Raw genomic sequence first — 12344 nt, 5'->3', positions numbered from 1 at the left:
CGTGAACTCCTCAATGCTAGAGCCATGTTCGTTCATCGCGATTGTCAAAATGCTTATCAGACTGTTTATAATGGATGCTTGCACATAATTTACAGTTCAGCAAATATTCACTACCAACAGGCTGATATTACGTAATAAAAAATTATCGTACGTGTTTCCTTTGACTGCAAAAGCTTAGCGTGATACTTCACTGTGAATAATGATGTGGGTTTTTATTAAGTAAAATAAACCCTCTTTTAAAAAGGTGGCATGCTCAGAAGTTTTATTTTTTCCACTGTAAAAACGTGCTGGGTTACACTGTATTATTCATCAATACACCACAATCATTTTATTTCAAAAGGTCTCATTAATAAGGCCTCAATAGTAATAATTAATCAAGCAGTACAAAACAACAATGCAGGAGGAGTGCAAAAAAAACCGCAGATTTCCAGGCACAGCGATTGCTAGATAGTCATGTTGCTTAATGCAGTAGGTAAACCTGGTTTCTTGGGTAATGTAGTTTAGGGGTTTGTTAAATTGCTTAAAGAGATTGTACTGAAAAGTGATTTATTTTATTTTTATTTTTTGCAGGCAACAGGAATGCAGTGGTGTGCAAAACATCCGAGTGCTCCTCCAAGAACTGTTTCACAATTTATCAAAAAGGTTTTAAACTCAGTTTTTACTTATTATTTATAAACCTATTTCAGTCACATAAGAAACCCTTGAATCAAAAATGTCATATCAGGCATACAAAAGATTCTCTAATTAAAGTATTTTACACAAATGGTAACCTTTTTTTTTTTAAACACCTGCTTTCAAAAACATTTGAAGCCTTTATACTTTTGCTAAATAAAAGACTGGTAATTATAGGAAATAATGTTGATATGACTGGGAAATACTTTAGCGACGTTTGTAATAAGTGAAATGAAAACAGTTCTTGGTGTCGTACTCGCACGTTTTTTTCTATTCAACTGCTCTGTACTTTCTCACAGCTCGAGGTTCCACCATTTAAAGGTGAAAGGTTCTCTGAGCACGTTTGTGCCGCAGTGGACTTCCCCCAAAAGCTTGTGGTATGATGCAAAGTCATCAATGAAGCTGCAGCTCAGGCCAAGTGGCTTGAGCAGAGAGCACACCTCAGTCTCTAGGGCACATTTACCATCCACCTGTGGCCCAAAAGGCTTAGGGATGCCAAGGTCCTTCCCGAGTACTATCATGTTCACCTGCAAGCAAAATAGCAGGTAATGAATAATAGATATAAGCTCAATCAGTTTATTTTGTAAATCAGACACGCTGTCAAAATATCTGTGATACTTTAATGCAATTATCCCTTTTTATAGATAACTTCTGGATCACTTTTATGGATAAACTGACTTGAAATTTGATTGAAATGCAAACAAACAAATCCTGTTATATTCAAAACTGCATATAAAACTTATATATATATATATATATATATATATAAAGAACTGCCAAGTAAACAGTTTTCTCAGGTCACCACAGTGAAGGATCAACAATACCATGTCAGGGTAAAAGGCCACGGCTCTTTTCTCCTTAGGAACCAATTTAAACAGGACTGGTAAATCAATAATGTCTTCTTCATCCAGTGCAAGCTCTTTCTTTAGTATATCCCTGTTCCAGTCTATGCAGCTCTGAGTGGAGGGAAGAAGCAAAAAGAAAGAGGTTTTCCATGTTTCAACATTTCAATTTAGTCCACAAGCATAATCAAAGGCAGTACACTTACTACTGTTACATCTGTAACTCCTGAGAGCTTCTATGTTCGTGCAGACCTGCATATCTGAACGAGGTCACTCACCTGGACATAATTGTTTTCTTCTTGAAACCCTTTGTCGCTTAAGATCTCATCAATGCTGACCGCTTCCTCTGTCCCTGTGAAAACAAATGATTACTGTCTTCCATTAATGTTGCAGGAGATGATTGCCATTATGGAAAATTTAAAAAGAACCGACAATCACCTGGAAACATCTTAGCATCCCCATGTCCTTTATTCTGCACTGTCCTGAACACTTTATATGCTGCTGCAGGGCTGGACAGCAGCAGTCGGAATCCCTGAACAACAAGAAAAGTACAAGTAAGAAAAGTCAGCGCTAGCAGAGGCAGCATTGTAAATAAGTACTTAATGCAGGTCAGCACATAGACACAAGGATCTGATGTGTAAATAAATGTCATCAAAGTCATAGACAAATATTTACCTTTCTGTCAGGAGCTGGAACAAAGCTCATGAACTCATCCACATGACCCACAAAGAGCCAATCAGAGTAGAGAGCAATGGGCTCCTGAACCTTCTGAGCCCACAAGAAGTCCTGCACCACTTTTGTCATGTTGCGTCCATTCTCTGTGCTGCTCAGACCATTTGGGAAATTTACAAGGCAGTTTTTTTTTCTAAACAACCTAATTTTCATGAATAACATTGACCACAAAGAATTTACAAATACATGTGTTTGTATCCAGCATTATAAATGAGGTTTAATATCTATTTAGCAACATATTTAAGGTTCTTGACTTATTACTTACGTAGGAAAGGCCACACCAATGATGATCCGGCCCAGTGGATAGTTCTTCCCATTCACAGTGACTGGAGGGCTTACCTCCAAATTACCAAACGAATCCAAGCTGCTAACCTCTTTTCTTAAAGGATGGCGGGTAACATAGCCAAAGTCTGGACCCTGAGACAGATGTTTTAGTATTTACATTTTAATTTTAAATCTTAGACTTCCTAATAGAGGATTTAACGGATATCAGTACAACTGCACAGAACGCAGCTTGCGCAAATTGTCACTCATACCAGTAAGTCCTTGTAGGGGAAATCCTTGAGTTCTCCATCCCGGGGAGAGTCCAAGACCACAGGAAATCCGTGGTGGGGGGAATCAATATAGCCGAACTCAAGCTCATCCTGCAGAACAGCACTGGTATTACTCAATCTACTCGCAAAGTCTAGCAAAGCCGCACGTCCTGTTAATATTTAGTAAACCTTTAGTAGTTTACACTTAAAAATTTAAATTAATTGTTCAGAGATCAGTGACATGAACAGCTGATTAGCACAAACCTGCATCCAGCGATCTCCTCGGTTTTTATACATAGGGCATATCTGCAGTTGGTATCCACCCTTTTGCACCAGTTGCTTTATGCCGCTCAGAACCTTGAAGTTATCGGCTGTTCTGTGGGTGAATAAAACGAAGGATTCTTACAGCGGTTACTGTCCAATCTTGGCTAATCTAACTTACTTTAACAGTAACTCTAGACCAATCTCACCCACTTCCTCCGACACTCCTGATCAAACTATCTTGACTGGGGGAGTGGTAGCTCAGTGTTTATGGTGCTGGGTTACTGATCAGAAGGTGGGGGTTTCAATGTATTGCCAAGCTGCCTCTCTTGGGCCCTTAAACAAGGCCCTTAATCCTCTGTGCTCCAGGGGCGCCGTATCATGGCTGACCCCCCTGCTCTCTGACCCCAGCTTCCGAGCAATCAGGGATATGCGAAGAAAGAATTTCACTGTGCTCTAATGTAGCTGTGACAAATAAAAGGCTTTTCTTCTAATCCCACCCACTTTTACTAAAACTCTTGACCAATCTCACCCACTCCTAGTGACAATATAAATGAAAGTAAAAAACACTTCTTCACATGTGTGAGTCCTGATATTTACTCAAGTTCGACTTTTTTTAATTTTTTATTATTTAATGATTAAAGATGACGTGTGAGGAAAAGAAATGTGTATTGTATAGTTTGGATAGAGATTAACAATTTATGCTTACTTGCACACATAGACTTTCAAAGGTTTGAGAGTGTTGGGTGTCATAATCCAAGGTGCAACACGGAACACAACCTTATCGGTGAAAATCGGGGTCTCTGGGAAACCCTTAAAAACAAAAAGGAGAGAGAGAAAGAGAAAGAGAGAGAGAGAGAGAGAGAGAGAGAGAGAGAGAGAGAGAGAAACCACCTTAACAATAAGGCACTATTCCTTGGGCAAAAATAAACAGGGCAGGTAATGAGACAGGTGATTAGGACATCCATTCTAGACTTCTATCTAGGTTTTCAGTATTCTTTCACATGCTATAGTAAAGCCACTCAAATATGGACAATGTTTTTTGACTGACCTCAGCAACAGGCTCTAAAAGACTTAGGTTGATCGTAAGTAGTCCGTCAAAGTCATTATCTGGAAAGCGAAGGCCCTCGACATAGAACACTAGTTCAGACTTTCCACCTTGATAGGGGACTTCATTAGCCAGTTGCTTTTTATTCAGCACTAAAGGATATTCCTTTTGAAACAAACCCAGTATAATATTGCCTGGAATAAAGTAAATAGAACAGATCAATGTACACCTTTTGATGATAGATAGAAGTATACATTATATATGATTAATAAGATTACAACAAGAATGTTTCTAATGTCACTGACTCAGAGAGGCCTCTGTCTGCTTGGTGGACCTGTTTCTGAAGACCCTCACTCTCTCAGCGTCTGTCTGAGAGATATGCAAGCTCAATTTATAGCCTTTCGGAAGCACGGGTGGTCCGTTGGTACGCAAGATGATCTTGGACATGTCCTTCAAATCTGGAATGTGAAAGAAAAACCTTCAGTGTGGATCGTTATTATTAGGAGTACTATTTTGTCATTATATATGAAGTACCACTTTTATCAGCAGGTCACTTTTAAAATCACTGGCACACTGCTTCAGGTTTTCCTTATCATCTTACACAAAGGCTTTTAACATTGGTAAAATTAAAAACAGAGGTGTTCTGTAAAGGCAAGGTCAAGCTCTGTTTAAATAACCCAACCGTTTTAGCAGAACGCTCAAAATGTACTGCATTCGGTATTTGTCTTCCTCAATGTTTTTGGTGTGCCTATGATTCTTTTTTCAGTATATTTTATGTAATTAGATTTCATATATATTGCTCTGTATAATAAACAAATTCAAATACAGTGGAACCCGGTTATCTCGCCCTCGGTTATCTCGACAACCCTATTAAGTCGACGTTTTTGAAGTGGAACCGCCAAATTCTCAACTTTTTTTATGTCGCCGAACCCTGATATCTCAAGCACAAGGGGGGAAAAATTTGTCATTTAACGTCGGTTATCTCGGTGCAGCCGCAGAAGAACTCGCGGAAGTGGCGGAAAAATCAAGGCTTACAGCTGCTACAGGTGTTGTATTGTATACTGGTGAATCTCTGCTGTTAGTTAGTGCACATATGCCTTTTGTTGTTAAATGTTATGCGATGAATGGGAGGCGAAAGCCGCGCTTGGCGGCACGGAACGTGAGATGACCATCCAAAAGCATAGAATTAACAACGGCAGGATGGGGGGAATCCGCGTTGCGCTTTGGGAAGAAAAGCGCAGCCGCTGAGAGAGTGCCGGTGGGAAGGCACGTACCGGGATACGCATGCGCGATAACAACGACCGCCGTGAACCAACATATACCAACAATAACGGGCAGTGAGAGTGTGGAAGTTTAAATAGGAGCTGGTGATGATGCTAAACGAGCACCATATGTGCGCAATGGAAATCGGGAGCTTCAGAGAAAGCGGCCGAGAAACACCTGACACGCCGAAGGGGGCCGAAGGGGGCGTGGCAGGTGGATTCCTGACAGATAAACATGTACTGTATGTATTTTTATAGCATGCCTTCATCAAACAAATCGCGGCAACGCTGTTGTGTAAAAAAAACCCTTCAAAAACACGTGCATGCACAATCTCATTTATTAACGCACATCATGTACATAAAGACATTTCAAGCACGTTAATATATTGCCGCCATTTTGATTTTCGTTTATCTCGATCATCGGTTACCTCGATGCTTTTTGGCGACCCCCTAGGACATCGACATAACCGGGTTCCACTGTATATGGACTTCGATGACCTACAGTAGGTTTGCTTACCTGAGACGTTATCCATCTCCTCATTCTCATTGTCTATTTTCTTGTAGTAGGAAGCTTCGGCGTCACAGTTGACGAGCAGAATGGCACCGTGTCCATTAGGACCCCACTTCCATGAAGCCTTATATAAAAAGAAGTCCAAGCATAAAAGAACAAATACAGGATTATCTCCAGAATATTAAGAACCTCTGAAAACATGCTTGAATAATTATTGCTTCACTTGTGTTTATTACTTCTAAGAAATTCAATTCCATTCTAAGGAAGCTATAGCACCACAGACAAATACACAGATATCCACCTTGTTTGGATTGTTCTTCTCAACAATACCATCTCGGTCTGCATCCACATCTAGGGAGATCTCTATAAAGGGAATAAAGGTAAGTTGGTAAGAATGTGTCCTCTCTTTTTGTGACCTTATATGGATCCCAATATCACCAGACTATTGCAATATTTAATTTTTTTTTTTTTTACTAACATCTATTTCAGGAAGTTGGCACATCCATTAATAACTATTAATAACCAAAGTGGTGTAATGTGTTAATGGTTAAGACTCTGGCTACTGATTAGAAAATTGTGGTTTCAAGCCCTAATGCTGCCTCTTAACACTCCAAGCTACAGTGGTAATTTACCCTGAGATTGTCCGAGAAAAAAAATAATATTTTTCGTATTCTTCCTCTCCCTCTTCTTCTTTTTCTTTCCACGTCTCCCGTTAGGGGTCACCACAGCGGATCATCCATCTCCTTTACATCTGCCTCTTTCAAACCAACTTTTCCTCCTTCCTGGTGGCTTCATCCTCAGCATTCTCCTATCAATATACCCCATGTCCCTCCTCTGCACATGTCCAAACCATCTCAATCTCTCCTTCCTTTACCTTGTCTCCAAAACATCCTACATGCGCTGTCCCTCTAATAAACTAATTTCTAACCCTGTCCATCGTCGTCACTCCCAACGAAAACCTCAGCATCTTCAGCTCTGCTACCCCCAGCTCCGCCTCCTGTCTTTTTCTCAATGCCACTGTCTCTAATCCATACAACATTGCAGGTCTCACCACAGTCCGATAAACTTCCCTTTCACTCTTAGAGATACTCTTCTATCACAAATCACTCCTGCCACTCCTCTCCACCCACTCCACCCTGCCTCCACTCTTCTCTTCACTTCTCTAACGCACATTTACTTTGCACTGTTGATCCCAGGTACCTGAACTCCACCTTCTCCTCTTCTCGCTGCAACTGCACCACTCCACTGCCCTCCCTCTCATTCACACACATGTACTCTGTCTTACTCCTACTGACTTTCATTGTATCTTTAATGCTGTGTTGTACAGTATATTTAAGGCAGCAGAGGTCGTGTATGTGCATGCATGTGTTTGTGTGTATAAGGTGAACTCGGGAACATACCGACAGCTGTGAGATGTACCACAGCATTTCCAAGCAGCTCTGATTTTGCCCCGTAGAACCTCACAGACAGCTGAAATATATGTAATCATGTAAAGAGGAATAATTTCCAATCAGGAATCTTTGTTGGTAGGAAGTCAATTCTCCCCTTTTTGATTGAATCATTAGGAAAACATGGCTTATTGACAAATTACAAATGTGTAGCCATGACACTTGATTATGAATCAGAAACTTGTTGCGCATCTGTAATAGTTCTCCTACTGACGCTAAATTATGCACAAGCTACTCAAAGTAACAAGTGCATAAAAGCAACTGCAAATGCTTACAATTATTTGGTTCTCTTGTTATTTATTCATCTTCGGTAAGCACTTTATCTTGGTCAAGGCCTTGGTGGAACTGGAGACGGGAACACAAGGTTTAGCCCCTTCCATCATACTGGAAGAAGATAGAAGTGAATTGCGGGGCACAATTCACACGCTCCTTCACAACTCCAGACAGTTTGCTGTAGCCAAGCTACCTACTGGCAAGATTGAGAGGTGGGAGGAGAACCAGAGAACCTACATCAAAAAGAACTAAACAAGTCCATGCAACAGGCACAGGCAGTAACCTGAGACGGGATTGAATTAGGGACCCTTGTGTCACCATGCAGCCCCCCTCAGATATCTATATTTATAATAAGGAAATCTGAACCTTTTAAAATCACTAGTAGCTCCAGACTTCCATTCGTCACCATCAAAGTAACACAGATTTCCTATTGGTTGTACTGTCTTTACTGAAGAAGTCATAATAGTTTACTGAAGTACACTTTAACTAAATAGTCATATAATGACAAATGTTTTTGATCCAGGAGCCGAGCTGCCTTCCCGAGCTGCCAGTGTCAGTGTCTGCCTTCTGTTGTGCAGGCATTTGCAGCTGATACACTGGAAATCCCCAACTCAAAACGAAATCATAAATGGAGCCTGAGGGACGCGTGTGTTTATATGACTGGCTCACCTTGCTATCATCGGGCTCCGAGCTGGCAGTGTCCATGGAAACGAGGAGCACAGAGTTTTTGCTGAGCGGCTGTGGGGAGAAGAGCGGATTTCCACCCGGCACCTGAGACAAAACCTGGCATTGCACGTTGGGGGTGCACTTCACTGAGAAGAACTTGCTGTTTAATGGGGCACAACTATATAAAAAGGGAAAAAAAAAGAAGAAAAACAAACACACGTAATTTTTAGTTGACAGGAACTTACAGTAGGTCAGTTCCTTTGAACTTTGTTGCAACTCTGTCTTAAACTGGGAAGCAACTGTACGAGCTTGCATTACACAGCCTCGGCTGGTCAAGTGGTTTTACATTAAGTAATCACGAAAGTCCCTTTGAAAAAGTTGCAATTCCACAGTGAATGAAATTGCAAGAAATAACAAATCATCTAGTTTGTGGACTGACAAAATAAAAGTTAGTCATCAGTCTGGCAACAGTATTGTATGGCACACTACTTAAAAACGATACAATCAAGACTTCAGACTTAAAACAGATTAGATCTCATTTTTGAATGTGGTGCGTATGAACAGGAAATGTCTGTGTCTGAGTCACTTCTTCTATTTCAGATGAAGCAAGCTTAGCACAAGAGTCCATGTACAAAACAGTCACATGTAGAGCTAAAGTTTAATGTGTACATAGCCCATATCAAAGCCAACCTCTTTTGTTGACAGTCAACAAGAGAACAAGTTCAGATGAATATTTGAGAAGAGAAAAGTACGGAGTAAGAACGGGCGATTTGAGGATGGATTGGACTGTAGTTAATGTCAACAGTCTCCAACACTGACTCAGAATACAGTTCGCTTCTGATCATCATCACTGTACCCCGCAACATTGTATATCTGCTTCAAATGGACATTTGATGCAACCCAGATGAGGATGGGTTCCCTCTTGAGTCTGGTTCCTCTCAAGGTTTCTTCCTTATGCCATCTTGGGGAGTTTTTCCTTGCAACAGTTGCTCATTAGGGACAAACTTACTTACAAAGAACATATTTACTTTTAATCACCACATTATCTGTGTAAAGCTGCTTTGAGACAATGTTCATTGTTAAAAGCGCTATACAAATAAAAATGAATTGAATTGAATTAAAACAGTGAGTACTCAAAGCATTTGAAGCACTTCTTTTTTTATATAATCAGTAATCGAATTCCAAATTTTATAACACCATTACTCTATAGATCAAAACCTTGGAAGCCCAGTGACCTACAGTAGCAATAAAGCAGTGTTTCAAAAACAAACTCCTGTTTGTGTCAGGGAAAAGAGGCAGTGTGGCAGCAGCCCACTAACTACAGATGGGGAACACTAACAATAGCTTTCAGTCTGCAGGCAACTGAAGGCTTTCTTTAACCAGTGCCACGCTCTAAATCAAGCAACAAAAGGTCTTCAGTATTCTCATATCAGTGAAAGAATAGGAATGAGTCCTAAACTATTCATTTACATGGGCAGTTGCAAAACACCTGACAATCTGAAGGTTCAGATGAGTCTATGATGCAGTCCAGATTGAGAAGAATTGAACTGAAATAGAAAGAAAGTGAGCAGAAAGTGACCAATTTAAACTACACAGAATAAACTAATACACTGAGTAAACTATACACTCAATAAACGAATAAAGATACTTATGTATGTTATATTTGTTAAGAGTTTTTGGGGTTTTCATAGTGAGAATAAATAAACACAGAAAAATCAAGGTACAGAAATATACCTAAAAAGAGTACAAATGCTATATCTTTTAGAACAAATCAATTCAGCAGAACATCAGTGAAATGCTATGAGAAATATCAGGATGTAATTGTACATAAATCTCCTGTGTTCACTTTGGTTCGAATTACAGATTTTTAACAAGAAAATGAAACCAAACAACTGTACAGAAAAACAGAGCAAGTTCCCTGAGGAGGAAACGATAAAGTCTTGATTACACCTTGGAATAGAGCGGGTTTATAAAGAATTACAGGTGTAGATAAAGTATTTCTAACGTATAGTTACCTTGTTACATTCACTCTCAGTTTCGTTCCCACCACAAACAGTGTGCGAGTAATCCAGTGAGTCTGAAGGCGCAGAGTTCGGGGGGAAGTCATATTGCTACCTTCTACTGTCCCTACACTCCACCTGCACTTACTCAGATACTGAGCTTTCTCTTTACACACACACACACACACACACACACACACACACACACACACACACACACACACACACACACACACACACACACACACACACACACAGGCTCCTATTGGTCGACAAGGCAGGTACAATTCCGCTTCCCTGAGACTGACTGTGTCTCACTTTAACCTGTAATTCTGTACTTCACACCACGGGAGAGAGAAAGGACTTGATCTGAAATCAGACTCAAACCTCAAACCACACACACACACACACACACACACACACACACACACACACACACACACACACACTATTTCCAGTATCAGATAGATTAACGAAATAATTATATATATTACGAATGAACTCAAAATAAATACAGTAAATACATTTTAAATCATTTCTACAAATTTCAAACCTTTTGCCTTAAACTATGAATTATTTAATAAATAAGATCTTATTCTTCTTATTTATTATCGCCATGAGCTTCTTATTGCTGTACTTCACACATACACATACTGTTGAAGTTTGGGGGGGGTGGGAAGGACTGTACCATTTCTGGATGTGGGTGCAACTTTTATGATATGTCACCTAAAAGAATGGCTTTAAAATGAATATAAATGAGTAATATTAAAAGGCTATATTTATGTTTGAGAATAAAATTTACACGGTTTACCTGGCTAGATAAAAGATCCAGGTTATAAAAAATGGGTTTAGCCACCCCCAGATGGTACAAAGTGGTACGTTCTTCTTCAGCTGTTTTTTGTTAAAGCTAATCAGAAGTACACATCAGTTTGGGACACGCCCATTGGCTGTTTATGTCTCAGATATAAATACACAAATTGGCCACTAGATGGTGCCGTTTACACTTGACAATTACTGTATGTTAGATCTGTCTATCTTCCTTGTATAGGCTGGTAACTGACTTATGGGTGAATACGCGTAGTTTATTATATGTTCGGAAAAAGTGTCTGCTTTTCGAATCGTCCATGCACGAAGATCGCAATTTTTAGCAGTTTTCATGCAAATTATAATTTATGATGTGGAGCAGAAATGCACACACCTACACACACACACACACACATCGTACTGTCTTTGTGCTGACTTTTCACTGACATTCAAAATCACCACAAGAAAAATTTCTCAAAAGGAAGTGTTGTTTTTTAATCAAACCCTATTCTATCACATTCAAAACACACACCCCACACACACACATACCTGTTCAGGTTCACCCACAGCTTGGTCCCAGCAACATAAACAGCCTTCAATGTCTCATTAATCTGAAGACGAAACGTTCTCTGGAACTCATTAGTGGCATTTATAGGAATTTTTCTCTTGGATGTGATCTGAGTTGTAATGCGTTTTTGCTGCTCCATAGTGCCTTGTGCCCGTTTACTCTTATCTGCTCTCAGGTATCTTGATGTTGTGTGTAATGTGAGTCTTCTGGAGTGAATACAAAAGCCTGGGCGTGTGTTTACCTGTCCCTCAGGTTATGCTCAGTTCCTCATTTAACCCTTATGCTAAGTTACATTTCTATTTTAAAAGATGAATAGGCTATTATTAAATAAGTTAAATATTTAGGTCACATAAACAGTTGTAATGAAATCCAGTAGGTCAGGGATTCATAAACTTTTTGTGACCTGAGTGATCCGGCAATTAAACTATTAAAACATGTACAATCATGATTGATGATTTATTACAGTCATGGCATCCAAGTATAAATTATGTAAGTATATTACATTGGGTCCCAGTATAAATTATATAAACAGATTTATAAATTATGCATTACATTTATAGCATTTATATAGATAGATAGATAGATAGATAGATAGATAGATAGATAGATAGATAGATAGATAGATAGATAGATAGATAGATAGAGGCGAAATAGGGCAAAAATATTCCATTACAGTAAAATGAGAATTCAATGCATGGAGAGTTTCTTCAAAGTTTTTGTCTGT

General features: G+C 39.5%; 1 protein-coding gene across 2 annotated transcripts; it reads right to left on the bottom strand.

The window, feature by feature from the left end:
- Window positions 1-247: 247 nt before the first annotated feature.
- Window positions 248-11824, bottom strand: padi2 (peptidyl arginine deiminase, type II). 2 transcript variants are annotated; one of them, XM_046845224.1, is made up of 16 exons: window positions 11602-11824; window positions 8252-8426; window positions 7262-7331; window positions 6163-6224; window positions 5868-5985; window positions 4394-4546; window positions 4092-4282; window positions 3750-3853; window positions 3044-3155; window positions 2783-2890; window positions 2512-2663; window positions 2190-2337; window positions 1953-2046; window positions 1793-1866; window positions 1497-1628; window positions 248-1199 (listed from the first exon to the last, which is right to left on the bottom strand). In XM_046845224.1, exons 1-16 carry the CDS (start codon window positions 11757-11759, stop codon window positions 966-968), a joined length of 2085 nt encoding a protein of 694 aa, XP_046701180.1. In that variant the 5' UTR covers window positions 11760-11824; the 3' UTR covers window positions 248-965. The 2 variants fall into 2 exon arrangements, with proteins under 2 accessions (XP_046701180.1, XP_046701188.1); XM_046845232.1 differs by lacking the exon at window positions 11602-11824 and adding an exon at window positions 10264-10873.
- Between the last annotated feature and the right edge of the window lie 520 nt (window positions 11825-12344).

The sequence above is a fragment of the Silurus meridionalis genome, chromosome 1 (assembly GCF_014805685.1).
Source record: "Silurus meridionalis isolate SWU-2019-XX chromosome 1, ASM1480568v1, whole genome shotgun sequence".
In the NCBI taxonomy this organism is placed as follows: domain Eukaryota; kingdom Metazoa; phylum Chordata; class Actinopteri; order Siluriformes; family Siluridae; genus Silurus; species Silurus meridionalis.
This window is presented reverse-complemented; position numbering and strand designations above follow the sequence as displayed.